Source organism: Triticum aestivum, chromosome 7A (assembly GCF_018294505.1).
Source record: "Triticum aestivum cultivar Chinese Spring chromosome 7A, IWGSC CS RefSeq v2.1, whole genome shotgun sequence".
Lineage (NCBI taxonomy): Eukaryota > Viridiplantae > Streptophyta > Magnoliopsida > Poales > Poaceae > Triticum > Triticum aestivum.
Genome location: NC_057812.1, coordinates 400,993,866 through 401,010,454, shown reverse-complemented (window position 1 = coordinate 401,010,454; position 16,589 = coordinate 400,993,866). Strand labels below are relative to the sequence as shown.

At 46.5% G+C, this 16,589-nt stretch overlaps 1 protein-coding gene across 2 annotated transcripts; it reads right to left on the bottom strand.

Moving 5' to 3' along the window:
* Window positions 1-3,546: 3,546 nt before the first annotated feature.
* Window positions 3,547-6,140, bottom strand: LOC123147139 (60S ribosomal protein L13-1). 2 transcript variants are annotated; one of them, XM_044566373.1, is made up of 5 exons: window positions 5,945-6,140; window positions 5,515-5,642; window positions 4,709-4,842; window positions 4,014-4,172; window positions 3,547-3,927 (listed from the first exon to the last, which is right to left on the bottom strand). In XM_044566373.1, exons 2-5 carry the CDS (start codon window positions 5,621-5,623, stop codon window positions 3,703-3,705), a joined length of 627 nt encoding a protein of 208 aa, XP_044422308.1. In that variant the 5' UTR covers window positions 5,624-5,642; window positions 5,945-6,140; the 3' UTR covers window positions 3,547-3,702. The 2 variants fall into 2 exon arrangements, with proteins under 2 accessions (XP_044422308.1, XP_044422309.1); XM_044566374.1 differs by having other exon boundaries at window positions 5,872-5,981.
* Between the last annotated feature and the right edge of the window lie 10,449 nt (window positions 6,141-16,589).

Here is a 16,589-nt window from a genome sequence, read left to right as displayed (position 1 = left end):
AGGAGCCTAACTGGTCACGTAGCCCCTCACCCCTTGGTCTCGTCCTGGTGATCCGGATGATCCAACGGCGGCTGAGGTATGCGCGGGGTCGGGCCCTGCTGATGCAGAACGCTAAAGCAAATGGAAAGGAGATTGCAGAACCCTAGCAAATTATTACAAAAACATACTGTTTCTTAAGCGTACCAAGCACAAGTTCTTATGCCTCCACGAGGCACGGTACATGTTGTAGGACTTAAACATAGGGGAGCGCAGTCATTAAGCTTCTTCTTCAGTCTTGGGTGCCGCCATCGCCCGCATGGGGAGCCCCGTCGTCGATGACGTCGCCGCCATTGCCGTGATGGCTGAGTCGGCCTAACGCCACCCCGAGACCAACTCCAGGCGCCCCGATGCCCTGTGCCGGTCAGGGCCCTCAAGATCGTCCTGAACCTGGTATAGCATGGAGAAGGCCTGCTCTAGAGCACCAGGCATGGTGGAAGAACCATGGCCCGTCGGCATGATGGCTGGGGGAGGAGACGGCGCCGACGTCAGGGTTGGCAAAGCAGCAGCAGCAGAGAGGGCAGGGGGCTCCGGAGCCCTCGGGTCCTCAGCAGGCGCGAGGGCGAGCGCCTCCGGAGTCACCTCAGCCACAAGGACCATCTTCTCCTGAGGCTGGGCTCCAGATCCTCGGGAGGATGACCTCGCGCGTAGGGGCATGGGAGGCAGCCTCGTCCTTCCGCGCCAGAGTCGTGGCGACCATGACAGGTCGCTTGGCCTTGGCGGCCCCGGCATCCTCTTTCTTCCTCTTCGCCACCGACATTAGCCTGGCATCAAGATGGAGACATTGAGTACTGCGTCAAGATCAAAGAGCAAGGGCAAGGAGATACACTTACTGATCCTCGGCGATATACTCCCTCTTCTTGCTCAGGAGTGCAAGCTTCCCGCGCATGGGCGTCATCGCGCTCTGAGGGGCGCACGAGCGCGCGGACGGCTCTGTGGCGGTGGTGGCCCGCGGCGAAGTGGAGCCACTGCCCGGAGGAATCAGCGCCGACCTATCCCTCTTCGGGATCCCCTGCCCCAGCCTCTTCCGAGGGGTGCCCCGAACCTCGTCGTTACCCCAGTGGAGAGCGACGACTCCCTGACTGGGTGCTTGACGACATCGTCGTCATCAAAAAGGCTGCGGTGAAGATCTGTCTGCCGCGGGGGAGAAGTCTCCCCCCTCCTCTAGGGTCACCTCTGAGTCCGACCTCGCCTCCTCCTCGGGCTCGCCGGAGTACAATGGCACCGGGGAGCCGGGGGGCAGAGAAGGCTTCAACGGCACAAGCCCACGCTCTTTGGAGGTGGGCATGGCCGCGGCCACCTTCTCTCCATCAGTGCGGCGGTACAGTAGGAGATGGGAGTCTGGGGGCAACCCTGGTCCTTCCCAAGCAAGGTGCGCACGACCTTGCTCAGCTCCTCGTTAGGCAGGTTGTCCGGGCGCAACCGGAGGTCGTCTTCCGCGCCCTTGAATTTCCACAGGGGGACGCGAGTGCGCCTTGAGCGGAGCCAGGCGCTGCGTCAGGAACTCCTTGACGATCATGGCCCCTGTCAGCTTCTCCGCCTTCAGGTCAGCCTTCATCTTCTCCAGCAACAGCTCTGTCCGGTGGTCGGTGAGCTTCTCGTGGGCCCATCCTTCCAGAGGCGTTAGCAGCGCGGTCGGTAGCTCCAGCCGGGCGTGGGTGCGCTTGGCGTCCATGAAGATCCACTTGTTTTCGAAGACCTCCACCTTCTTCCCGGCTGGAGAAATCGCGTTGCTGCCGTTGGCCGCGATGAAGTTGGCACACCCCAAGCACTGGCCGCTGCTTATCCGGAGGTAGAAGAAATGGCGGAACAGCGCGACGGAGGGCATCACCTCCACGAATGCCTCACAGAAGAAGGCGAAGATCGACAGGAGGAGGATCGAGTTGGGATGAAGATGGAGGGCGTGGAGCCCGTAATGGCGGAGGATGGCGTAGAAAAAACTAGAGAGGGGGAACCAACCCAGCAAGGACGATGTGCAGGAAGAAGGGGTAGAAGGTGTCACCCAAGGTTTCCGGCTTGGCGGAGCCGACTCGGAGCGCCATCTCTCCCCCCTCATTGGCGTCGCCCGCCGTCAGCAGGAGCAGGCGGCGAGGTGCTTCTCTTCTGCGATGGTGGACGCGCTCAGGGCCGGCTCGAACCAAGAAGCCGGGCGCGAAGCTGAAGCCGAAGGTTTCTCCTTGTCGGTGGCCATCGACGTCAAGTTCATGGAAACGATTCAGCGGATCTGGAGGCGCTTGGAGCAGAGGAAGAAAGGGATCTGGAGCAAGACGAAGGAAAGGCAATGAAGGCTCCGCACCAAGCACCAGCCTTTTTGTCAGCCTGAAACAGTTGCCGAGGCCGCGCGCGGGAGCGGAGATGCCCACGTACCATCAATCGCCGCGCGTCAACCAAGGCCGCAGGCGGTTAGGGCCCGCGGCGCTCCGCACTTGTCCCTTGGCTTCACCTTGAAGCCAAATTCGAGCGTGCCTTGGGCCCCGGGGCTACTGTCGGCGTTTTGGAAATGAGGGTACCCAGACTTGCCTACCTGCGGCCCACGTCGTGGCTCATCAGCGGCCTACTACGCCAGCTTCAGCATCAACAACCCAAGATCCTCGTGAGGGGCCAAGCCTCGCGAGGCGGACAACACCAAGACCTCCACGAGGGACGGCCTCCTCAGGCTGGCTCCCGAGGAGCGGAGATTTCTATGCAAGCTTCACCTCGTGAGGTTCGGATGACATGAGCCATGACGACCAAAGCCAGGCAGGCACTAGCGGGCGCAATGTAGAATGCCAGACCAGGAAGATTATTGCTACTGAAATTTGTTTTCTTTGTATAGCATCCAATGCCAACAAAAACCGAAGAAGAAAAACAAAACAAAAAACAGATTACTTTTGCTTTTACGACAAACACTGCTACTCCCTCCGTTCCATATTAGTCGTCGCTCAAACGGATGTATCTAGCACTGAAATACATCTAGATACAACCATTTCAGAGACAACTAATATGAAACGGAGGGAGTAGTTTTCTGCATGCAAATTGTCGTGATGAAATCACATTCACATTCATGGAGATCTAGGCTAAAATAACAAAACCGATAATCCAAAAAGACTAGGTTTGGAGTGTTGATTTTGTTATTTTTGTCCAGATGAAATCACATTCATGGAGATCTAGGCTAAAATAACAAAACCGATAATCCAAAAAGACTAGTTTTGGAGTGTTGATTTTGTTATTTTTGCCCAGATGTCCACGAATGTTATTTCATCACCAAAATTTGGACAGAAGAAGATAATTCAGCATAGTTTGTCGTCAAGAAAATCAGAAATTTTGGACTATTTTACTACTTCTTTTCATTTTACTGTTCACAAGAGTTTTGAGCTGAGTGTAGATACTCCATGTCCGGTCCAAATGGCAACTTGCTCTTAATTCAAACCGTCAGTCTTCCACCAAAAAATTTACGAAATGCAACAGTCATAGCTTGACCAGTGCATTTTGGGTATAAATCAGAGAATAATACTGCTTGACCTCCACAAATTACGCCAACGAGGGGAACACTGAACAGCATATCATGCAAACAAGTAGCAGGTATCAAAGCCATCCGGTGGTCTCTATTTCCAGCCCCAAAACAAAATTTAGAACAAGTTCCCAATGATAACATTCACTAGCTGCAGAATGAAACAAAATATCTTATCACTTCTTTTCTTCCTTCTCTGCCTCGGCAGCCTTCTTCGTGCGGGCACCGAGCTGGTGCTGGTTCATCCTCTCGACACGGAGCTTGCCGTAGGCCTTGAACGCCTTCATCTCCTCAGTGACCTTCATGATCTCAACCGAGCGCTTCTCACCACGAGTAATAGGCAAGTAGTCACCCTGGACCTGGGTGGCTGTGGCAAGTTCCTCAGGGGTAGAATCACCAGCCTAAGACAAGAGCATAATGGTCATGAACAGAAGAATACATAAGAAAATATAAAATGGTGTACACAAACAATAAACTCCAGTCATACCTTAACCTTGTGAGCACACCTTGGGAAGATAACCAGCTTGGCCTTGTAAGTCTTGAGTCGCTGAATGTTTGACTGCATACCCTCAAGTGACCGGTTTTTACGTCGGTGGTCCACAGAAATGCCAATAGTAGGAGCTAGCTTCTTCGGGATGCCCGCTGACTGCAAATTACAGCATAAATTAACATTAGCAGAAAGATACAGTACGATACATAATACTCCCTCTGTCCCAAAATTCTTGTCTTAGATTTGTCTAAATATGGATGTTTCAAGCCACGTTTTAGTATTAAATACATCCGTATCTAGACGAATCTAAGACAAGAATTTTGGGACGGAGGGAGTACATGAGAAATGACAGCAGCATCTGGACAGAATAATCGGATTGCAAGGAGGATACACTAAAGGCACGGCAAGCTAACATATGAGTCTGCATGCCAAACATCAGTTCATCACTTATAGAAAGGGAAGAACAATAAACTATTGCTAATATGAGTACTTACTAATAACAAAAAACAAATGCCGAATATAAGGACAATTTACCAGAAACACGCATGACAGCAACTGATGCAGAAACAAAACCACACATATTTACTGAACAAGGGGTATATTGATTTTTCTCCCGCATTTAATAAAAAAAGGCAAACCAGAGAAAGTGACATGATTTAAAGGATTTTTACGGTATAGAAGAAACAAGTCACCTTCAGCTCCTCAAGGGTAAAGCCTCTCCCAGCCCTTGCCTTCATGTTGTACTTCCGAGTCTGGCATTGCACAATGGGACGAAGAGGACCAGATGTAGGGCGAGGGAAGATCTTCACAGCCTTCTTTTGACGAGCTGAACAAATACAAATTGTACGTTGGTTATTCAAAATTAGTCAGGCAGCAAAAACACAAGCCCCCCAAAAGTTGGTAGCTGGCTAGTGTTGCTGAGCAGCATCACAGGCATATCATCACATGTTAAAGATCAAGTGTGTGCATATTAAGACATGCTGAGTCATACCACTCCATGCATGGAGTCAGAGGTACACCAAAATTCTAAAGAAATCAATACAGAAATGGTATTGAACAGATATATCTAACAGTTGTGTTGGGTTTGTGTACAAAAGTTCAGGGTAGGTTTGCTGGAAACAATTGATTGAGCTGGCGAGGAATACTGCCGGGAGATAATTGAGGTGCCTAAATAAGCAAGAATACTTTCAACAGAACACTCAGCACAGGTATAACTTCCAAGGACAACATTCATTTCTATTAGATTACTAGCAAATATGCACTGTTAAACGTGTATACAAATGGTGGTGATGAAGGACAGAGAGCCAATGTGATCACGCAATATGGGATAAAATCAACCACATATAGCTGTCTATCACTCTAGCAGGGGTAATAAATTAACTAACCAGAATTTAAGCACTTAATTATCACTGCAATAACCGTCGCGTGATGCATGACATGTACAGTTACAAGTGTGTGACTGATAAACACGCAACAATGTAATAGCAGGGTTGCTCACCAATGCGGCGCCTCTGCTTGCGGGCAGGCTGGTTGAACCAGGTCTTGACATAGTTCTGCCAATGCTTCTTGAAGTGGCCGTTAGGGATAACATTGTTGTGCTTCACCATTTCGACCCCTTCTTCTTACCTGCACACGATCCACCACACCAACGTAAACACGCGAGCTAAACGATCCCAACAAGTTGTCACCTCTCCAAACTACTGAGCAATACGGCATGAGTGCGCATGCTAACAAGCAAGATCATGAACGCGTGGCGGATCATAAACTAACACTACGCATCCGTGAGGAAATCAGGAACCTACTGCTACCGCGCGAAGAACCAGAGCGACATGGAATCCGGGCAAGATCTATTCACCGGGATACAGGAGATGACTTCCACAGGACGGGGAAGGTGAGATGACGCGAGCGACAGAGCGAACGGAACGAACCTGCACTGCGGCGGAGGGGAGGACGAAGAGGATGCGGCGGGAGGGGAGCGGGGGTTTAGGCTAGGGTTGGGTGTTTATAAGCGATCCCTAGCTTGGACGGCCGAGATCTTTCGATCATCCGAGCTGTTGCGCCAAGTGGGCCGAGGGATACAGCCCAGTGAGAGAGCCTACGGAATTTGTTGTGCTCGTGTGCCACCGGAGGCCTCCTTTCATCCTTTATTCCACCGAAATCAATGGTTGAGGAGTAACCCTGCAAAGATCAGTCGGGGGTACTCCATGCCTGACAAGCGTTGCGTTCTGGGCGTTCGGTAGACTTTTCCGGATTGCTCTGCGCGTGACACTTGTCGTGTGGAGGAGCTTTCCCGTGTTTTCTGGTTTTCGATTTTCGTTTCCTAGTTTTCTCTGTTTTCACGTTAGTCTTTAAACATTTAAGGTTTCTATTATAATTTTGATATGTTTCTCTCTTGTGGTGCCATCCCCGACGCCGACGTCTAGCCTTTTTGCTCTATTTCCTTTTTTGTCCGGCGTCGCTATCCTCGCCCCCGTCGTCGTCCCCGCCGCTAGCCGCCGGCCGCCGCGCCTCCACTGTCATCCACCCGAGGATCGCGGCTGCGACGTTCTCCTCGACCAAGCGGAGCTCTTCCTCCTTCTCCATCCGAGCCATCCGCGCCGCCCGCGACAACGCCGACTCCTACTATGACGAGGCCGCCGTGTACCATGCCTAGGCTATCTCCCTCCGCGCCCAGGCTGACTCTCTTCGCGCCACCACCCACGACGGCGAGGTTCTCAGTGTCATCGATTTGATGATCCAGTCCCTTGGCAGCAACCCGATACCCGATACATACGTCTACCGATCTAATTATGCTATCGCCTGGCTATGGCGGCCCTTGTTTGCCGACGGTAATTGTGTTCTCCGTTGATTCCCTAGTTCTTGTTTGTTTTCCTTTATTTTTTCCATTATATTTCCGGGCAATGGAGATTTATGGGGTGATTATGGGTGAAAGCTTCCAACGCTATCAAATGTCAACTTTCAACTCGGTTCTGCAATCAATTCTTAGTAATCATTGTGTTCTTTGCATGTATGGCTTGCCCTTTTTGCTATATGCCAAGTGGCCTTTGTTCCTCTTTTGTCTCTTCTACGGATGTGTTCACCGTGGTGCTGGATAGGCCCTGTTCGAGGCGTGCTGTAAGATTAACATTTTTTATTTGGTCATGCTTTGGTGTTAAAAATTGAGGTGGCGCACATGGTTATTTCTTTTAGTGTTGGTGGTGGTGTTTTCAATGGAAGGTATTTTATGTCTTGTCTTATTTGAATATGATGGTTGTTTTGATTCTTTTTGCGGTATGTTCCGTGCAGTGTTAGAGCTCATCTTGCTCAGCACACTGAGCAATAAAGGGCTTTAGCCATTCGGAGGGGTGACAAAGATACCGAGTTTGCTCTTCACACCAGTGAGGGCGAATTATATGAGAATTATATGATGTTCTGTTTAGTCATGGTCGGATGAACAGCAAATTCCATGGTCCTTCCTGGGAGGGACTGGTGACTGATTATGGTCTCGATCATCATGACATAATGACTGTTAGGCTCGAGCACTGTGGAACGTTGATTGGTGTTTATTTTTATCGAGGTGGAGATATGTTGTTCCCTCTACCCTTTGTTGGTAAGGTTTATTTTTAAGGAAATTTTTACCTTGTTTCTCCTGACATGTTTTGCCGTTCCCTTGAACCTATTAAATTTATTTTTTAGCACTCGAGGGTCTGAGTGAATATGAGAGGGAACATGCTGGCACTTGTTTTTATACTTGTGATGTCAATCTGAATTATTAGCAGTTGTATTTCACGACAACTCTTTGATGACAACTATATACTCTTTTCCTCTCGTTCATAGGATTACTTCCATGAATGTTAATGGTCATCATATGGTCAGATTTTTTCCTGTGTTTTTTATTTTTCTATTTATTTATTATTTATTATTTGCTCTTTTATAGCCTTTTATTTTGTTAATTCTAATAATTTAGTGTTTTTGTTAGGTTATTCCGAGCATGGTTGTGAGGAGTTTGAAGAAATTGGTGTCAGTTTCTAGGTCTGGCTTTTTAACTCTTGAAGTTACTTTGGATTATCGCGATGATGATATATATGTGAGCACTCCTTGTTCATATTGCATTGGCTTGGGTGGTAGAATGGTGTTCAAGAAGGAAGGTTTCAGTGATTTTCTTCAAGCATTGTCTATGGAAGTAACTAGCTTGGTGCTTATAACCTAGAAAGAGCGTGATTGGAATCTTGTTGTTATCTTCAGCCTTCTGCCACGGTGATGTTACTTATAGACTGTGAAGTGGAACAGTTATGTAGCTTATAGTGGTATCCAGACATTATTTAAAATATATGGTAGAATATAGTGTTATTTAGATATATAAAACTAATATGAACCCAATTATTCATCGTTGTTCTACGCACGTAGAAGAGGCACGACTATGCATTTGTGTTTTAAATGTTTTTTGGGACAGATATCAATCTACGAGAGGTATGGTTATACATAAATCAGAGGCATGTGTGTGCCTTTGTGTTGTCCATGTTTCCCCCGACATGGACACTCGGAGAGACACGGTCGTGCAGCTAGTGGAGATACGATTATGCATAAATTAGTGGAATAGCCGTGTTTGTTTGTTTCAAATGTTTCCATTGATACGTATACTCGAAGAAGCAGGGTCATGAAGATACTAGAAGCATGGTTATTCATAAAGTAGAGGCACAGACGTGCTTTTGTGTTCGAAATGTATACAGTGGCATGTACACTCAGAGAGGCATCACTGTTAAGGTACTAGAGGCACGACCGTGCATTTTGTGTTTGAAATGTATAAGCACATGGAGCACACCCACGCCCATGCCCCTGTATTTTAAATGTTTTCCGGTTACACATTCACTTAGCGAGGCATAGCCTTAAAGCTATGGGAGGCACGCTTCCATATGGAGATAGGCACAGACATTGCCTTTGTCTTTCAAATGTCTCCAAAGGACATGTATTACTAGGGAGGCACGGCCTTGACTTCAGGAGATGCATGATTCCATATTGAGAAAAGGCACGGTTGTTCATCTATGTTTGTAGTGTTTCTAATTACACGTTCGCATGGCGAGAGGCACGGAAATGTCGTTATGAGATACATGGTTTTATCGGAAGTAGAGGCACAATCATGCGTCTATGTTCCAAAAAAATTTACGCTAAGATGTTTACTGAGAGAGGCACGATCGTGAAGCTACTCAAGGCACGGTTGTATATGCAACAAAGTCATGGGCGTGCCTCTTTGTTCCAAATGTTTGTGCTGACACGTTTAGCCAGTGAGGCATGATCGTCAAGTTAGCCATGGCACTGTATTATATTAAGTAGAGACACATTTACTCATAGAGGCATGTTCGTGGACCTAGTCTAGGCATTGTTGTACATGCATGAGAGTGACGATTGTGCGTCTTTGTTCTAAATATTTTACCGTTAACATGTTTATTGAGAGAGGCACAGGCGTGAAGCTAGTCGAGGCACATGGTTGGACATGCAACAGAGTCACAATCATGTGTTTATGTTTCAAGTATTTTCCACTAACATGTTTACTCAAAGAGGCACTGTTGTGAAGTTATTGGAGTCACGCTGCTATATTAAGAAGTGTCATGGCCGTGCCTTTGCATTTCAAATGTTGCTACTGTGTTTGAAATGTTCTGTAGTTACACATTCACTCAGAGAAGCACAACTTTACAGCTACGAGAGGCGCGCTTGCATACGAAAAAGATGCACGGTTGTGTCTTTGTCATTCAAAATTTATTCAAGTGCCATATATTTGTCGGGAGGTATGGTTGTAACTCTAGGAGAGGCATGGCTCCATATGGAACAGAGGTCATGCATTTGTGTTTCGAATATTTCCACTCACATGTTCACTCAGCAAGATGCACGGTCATGACTCTAGAGGAGTCATGTTACATCATGGAGCAAACATGTATTTCAACAAAGACTATGATATTCTTGAGATGACAGATCTCACAATTCAAACATGGACCCTATTTGGGGATTATTTAGGATAGGATTTTTTTAGAAAGAGATTGAAAAATTCCAAGAACGGGCGTGATTATAGTTTTTGGACCAAAAATGTATGCCCACTTGGTTGAATTTTGATTCAGAATTGAAGAAAACTTACAAGAGAAAAAACAGACTTGTGCTTGTGGTAGCTGAAGCATTAATTTCACCCAAAAGATCATTCCCAGAGTTCAAATAGCCAGTCGGTCCATAACAGCTACATGAGTACCATTTCAACTACCAAACTAGCAGCAATAGGCAATGTGCTGGAAGATGATCGACACGGGATCTTCATTGTACAACTAGAAGACCATTGCAACTACCGGGCAAAAAGGTATGTAGCGATCTGACCTCAAACGGTCAAATCTCTGTGTATAAGTGCCATCCCTGGATCGATAATGCTCACACATATACTCGAGGATTTATAACATAGTTCAATCACACACTTGTTACATCGAATCTCTCAAAAGAGAACTTATTACAATAATATGGCTGAAGGCCATCTAATTAAGATAACAGCGGAAGCTTCAAAGATAAATGAGTCCGTCAACTCCAACGACATAGCTGAGTGCACGACAACGACCGAGCGCACCTTACTCTTCGTATGAAAACTCTGCAACATAATATGTTGCAGCCTGTGTAGGTAAGCACATGGAATATGCTGACAATATAACAATATAGAGCAATGAACAAGTAACAGCTATAACTATATGCATATATGGTTGGTGGAGGCTCTATGGTTATCATTTGCATAAAGCTAGTTTTTCCCTACAACAAAGGAATAGATTTTATTTAACTACAAAGTTTGTTGAAAACATTGAGAATGGTAACCCCATCTCAATCCCAAATTAATAATCATTAACCCAACAAGTGAAATTAAGTAAAGTGATGAGATCAACATAGTAATTCAAGCACCAGATACTCAAGATGTCCATAACCGGGACACGACTAACCATGATTAGTTTATACACTCTGCATAGGTTTGCACACTTTTCCCCACAAGACTCGATCTCCTCCCTTGAATTTCTCGCACTGCATGATGTTTGAGAAACGGATGACCGAGACACAGTCTTTCCGAAGAGGTCCCCTGAACTGATAGATGGGCGTGTACACCTACAATCCCCTACATCTACTAGCCCATCATGGAAAGGATTCCCACAACTTATTCAACTATGCCAGAGCCCATAATGGCTTGTGGCCGCACACGGAAGTTTCCAACATGAAATAACATAATGATCCCTTTGAGCCTGGGTGGCGAACCATAGGAAAAATCACACGGATACCCCGGGATTCTCCTTTGGACAACACTGGATTTCCCCAAGTGCCCACAAACCAATCCACCTAGATGTGTATTAAAGTTGTTGGGTATCGTAGCAGAAATTAAAAAATTTCTACGCATCACCAAGATCAATCTATGTAGTATTCTAGCAACGGGGGGAATAGGAGTGCATCTACATACCCTTGTAGATCACGAGCGGAAGCGTTCAAGCGAACGGGGATGATGGAGTCGTACTCGCCATGATCCAAATCACCGATGACCAAGTGCCGAATGGACAGCACCTCCGCGTTCAACACACGTACGGTTGGGAAGACGTCTCCTCCTTCTTGATCCAGCAAGGGGGAAGGAGAGGTTGATGAAGATCCAACAGCACGACGGCGTGGTGGTGGATGCAGCAGGATCCCGGCAGGGCTTCGCCAAGCACAAGCGGGGAGGAGAGGTGTTACGGAGGGAGAGGGAGGCGCCAAGAGCAAGGTGCGGCTGCCCTCCCTCCCTTCCACTATATATAGGGGCTAGGGGGGCGCATGCCCCCTTGGAGATCCCATCTAAAAGGGGGGGCGGCGGCCCCTTGGGGAAACGGCCCCCTTAGGGTTTCCAACCAGGGGGCGCATGCTCCACGATGATCTCATCGGATGAACCACGATGTCGAGGATTAAATCAATCCGTATACAATTCCCTTTGTCAATCGGTACGTTACTTGCCCGAGACTCGATCGTCGGTATCCCAATACCTTGTTCAGTCTCATTACCGGCAAGTCACTTTACTCGTACTGTAATGCATGATCCCGTGATCAACCACTTGATCACATTGAGCTCATTATGATGATGCATTACCGAGTGGGCCCAGAGATACCTCTCTGTCATACGGAGTGACAAATCCCAGTCTCGATTCGTGCCAACCCAACCGACACTTTCGGAGATACCTGTAATGTACCTTTATAGCCACCCAGTTACGTTGTGACGTTTGGCACACCCAAGGCATTCCTACGGTATCCGGGAGTTGCACAATCTCATGGTCTAAGGAAATGATACTTGACATTCAGAAAAGCTACAGCAAATGAACTACACGATCTTTGAGCTAAGCTTAGGATTAGGTCTTGTCCATCACATCATTCTCCTAATGATGTGATCCCGTTATCAATGACATCCAATGTCCATAGTCAGGAAACCATGACTATCTTTTGATCAACGAGCTAGTCAACTAGAGGCTCACTAGGGACGTGTTGTGGTCTATGTATTCACACATGTATTACGATTTCCGGATAACACAATTATAGCATGAACAATAGACAATTATCATGAACAAAGAAATATAATAATAACCATTTTATTATTGCCTCTAGGGCATATTTCCAATAGTCTCCCACTTGCACTAGAGTCAATATTCTAGTTACATTGTGATGAATCGAACACCCATGCAGTTCTGGTGTTGATCATGTTTTGCTCTAGGGAGAGGTTTAGTCAACGGATCTGCTACATTCAGGTCCGTATGTACTTTACAAATCTCTATGTCTCCACTTTGAACACTTTCATGAATGGAGTTGAAGCGACGCTTGATATGCCTGGTCTTCCTGTGAAACCTGGGCTCCTTGGCAAGGGCAATAGCTCCAGTGTTGTCACAGAAGAGAGTCATCGGGACCGACGCATTGGGTATGACTCCTAGGTCGGTAATGAACTCCTTCACCCAGACTGCTTCTTATGCTGCCTCCGAGGCTACCATGTACTTCGCTTCACATGTAGATCCTGCCACAACGCTTTGCTTGCAACTGCACCAGCTTACTGCCCCACCATTCAAAATATACACGTATCCAATTTGTGACTTAGAGTCATCCAGATCTGTGTCGAAGCTAGCATCGACGTAACCCTTTACGACGAGCTCTTCGTCACCTCCATAAACGAGAAACATTTCCTTAGTCCTTTTCAGGTACTTCAGGATATTCTTGACCGCTGTCCAGTGTTCCATGCCGGGATTACTTTGGTACCTTCCTACCAAACTTACGGCAAGGTTTACATCAGGTCTGGTACACAGCATAGCATACATGATAGACCCTATGGTCAAGGCATAGGGGATGACACTCATCTTTTCTCTATCTTCTGCCGTGGTCGGGCATTGAGCCATGCTCAATCTCGTACCTTGCAATACAGGCAAGAACCCCTTCTTTGACTGATCCATTTTGAACTTCTTCAATATCTTGTCAAGGTACATACTCTGTGAAAGACCAATGAGGCGTCTCGATCTATCTCTATAGATCTTGATGCCTAATATATAAGCAGCTTCTCCAAGGTCCTTCATTGAAAAACACTTGTTCAAGTAGGCCTTTATACTTTCCAAGAATTCTATATCATTTCCCATCAACAGTATGTCATCCACATACAATATGAGAAATGCTACAGAGCTCCCACTCACTTTCTTGTAAATGCAGGCTTCTCCATAAGTCTGCATAAACCCAAACGCTTTGATCATCTCATCAAAGCAAATGTTCCAACTCCGAGATGCTTGCACCAGCCCATAAATCGAGCGTTGGAGCTTGCACACCATGTCAGCATTCTTAGGATCGACAAAACCTTCCGGCTGCATCATATACAATTCTTCCTTAAGGAAACCATTAAGGAATGCCGTTTTGATGTCCATTTGCCATATCTCATAATCATAGAATGCGGCAATTGCTAACATGATTCGGACGGACTTCAGCTTCGCTACGGGTGAGAAAGTCTCATCGTAGTCAACCCCTTGAACTTGTCGATAACCCTTAGCGACAAGCCGAGCTTTATAGATGGTCACATTACCATCCGTGTCTGTCTTCTTCTTAAAGATCCATTTATTTTCTATGGCTCACCGATCAACGGGCAAGTCAGTCAAAGTCCATACTTCGTTTTCATACATGGATCCTATCTCGGATTTCATGGCTTCCAGCCATTTGTCGGAATCCGGGCCCGCCACCGCTTCTTCATAGTTTGAAGGTTCACCGTTGTCTAACAACATGATTTCCAACACAGGGTTGTCGTACCACTCTGGTGCGGAATGTGTCCTTGTGGACCTACGAAGTTCAGTAGCAACTTGATCTGAAGTTTCATGATCATCATCAACAACTTCCTCTCTAGTCGATGCAGGCACCTCAGGAACATTTTCTTGAGCTGTGCCACTTACCGGTTCAAGAGGTAATACTTCATCAAGTTCTACCTTCCTCACACTTATTTCTTTCGAGAGAAACTCTTTCTCTAGAAAGGACCCATTCTTGGCAACAAAGATCTTGCCTTCGGATCTGAGGTAGAAGGTATACCCAACAGTTTCTTTAGGGTATCCTATGAAGACGCATTTTACCGACTTGGGTTCGAGCTTTTCAGGTTGAAGTTTCTTGACATAAACATCGCATCCCCAAACTTTTAGAAACGACAGCTTAGGTTTCTTCCCAAACCATAATTCATACGGTGTCATCTCAACGGATTTCGACGGAGCCCTATTTAAAGTGAATGCAGCAGTCTCTAAAGCATAGCCCCAAAATGATAGCGGTAAATCGGTAAGAGACATCATAGATCGCACCATATCTAATAGAGTGCGATTACGACGTTCGAACACACCATTACGCTGAGGTGTTCTAGGCGGCGTTAGTTGTGAAACTATTCCACATTTTCTTAAGTGTGTGCAAAATTCGTGACTCAAGTATTCTCCCCCATGATCTGATCGCAAGAACTTGATTTTCCTGTCACGTTGATTCTCAACCTCACTCTGAAATTCCTTGAACTTTTCAAAGGTCTTAGACTTGTGTTTCATTAAGTAGACATACCCATATCTACTCAAGTCATCAGTGAGGGTGAGAACATAACGATAGCCACCGCGAGCCTCAACGCTCATTGGACTGCACACATCAGTATGTATGATTTCCAATAAGTTGGTTGCTCGCTCCATTGTTCCTGAGAATGGAGTCTTGGTCATTTTACCTATGATGGTTCGCACGTGTCAAATGATTCATAATCAAGAGACTCTAAAAGTCCATCTGCATGGAGCTTCTTCATGCGTTTGACACCTATGTGACCAAGGCGGCAGTGCCACAAGTATGTGGGACTATCATTATCAACCTTACATATTTTGGTATTCACACTATGAATATGTGTAGCATTACGCTCGAGATTCATTAAGAATAAACCATTCACCATCGGAGCATGACCATAAAACATATCTCTCATATAAATAGAACAACCATTATTCTCGGATTTAAATGAGTAGCCATCTCGAATTAAACAAGATCCTGATAAAATGTTCATGCTCAAAGCTGGAACTAAATAACAATTATTGAGGTTTAAAACTAATCCCGTAGGTAAATGTAGACATAGCGTGCTGACGGCGATCACATCGACCTTGGAACCATTCCCGACGCGCATCGTCACCTCGTCCTTCGCCAGTCTCCGCTTATTCCGCAGCTCCTGCTCTGAGTTACAAATGTGAGCAACCGCACCAGTATCAAATACCCAGGAGCTACTACGAGTACTGGTAAGGTACACATCAGTTACATGTATATCACATATACCTTTAGTGTTGCCAGCCTTCTTATCCGCTAAGTATTTGGGGCAATTCCGCTTCCAGTGACCACTTCCCTTGCAATAAAAACACTCAGTCTCAGGCTTGGGTCCATTCTTTGGCTTCTTCCCGGTAGCTTGCTTACCCGGCCTGACAACTCCCTTGCCGTCCTTCTTGAAGTTCTTCTTACCCTTGCCTTTCTTGAACTTAGTGGTTTTATTCACCATCAACACTTGATGTTCCTTTTTGACTTCTACCTCTGCTGATTTCAGCATTGCAAATACTTTAGGAATGGTCTTTTCCATCCCCTGCATATTGAAGTTCATCACAAAGCTCTTGTAGCTCGGTGGAAGCGACCGAAGGATTCTGTCAATGACCGCGTCATCCAGGAGATTAACTCCCAGCTGAGTCAAGTGGTTATGCAACCCAGACATTTTGAGTATGTGCTCACTAACAGAACTATATTCCTCCATCTTACAGCTGAAGAACTTGTTGGAGACTTCATATCTCTCGACCCGGGCATGAGCTTGAAAAACCATTTTCAGCTCTTCGAACATCTCATATGCTCCGTGTCTCTCAAAACGCTTTTGGAGCCCCGGTTCTAAGCTGTAAAGCATGCCGCACTGAACGAGAGAGTAATCATCAGCACATGTCTGCCAAGCGTTCATAACGTCTTGGTTCTGTGGGACGGGTGCGTCACCTAGCGGTGCTTCTAGGACATAATCTTTCTTGGCAGCTATGAGGATGATCCTCAGGTTCCGGACCCAGTCCGTATAGTTGCTGCCATCGTCTTT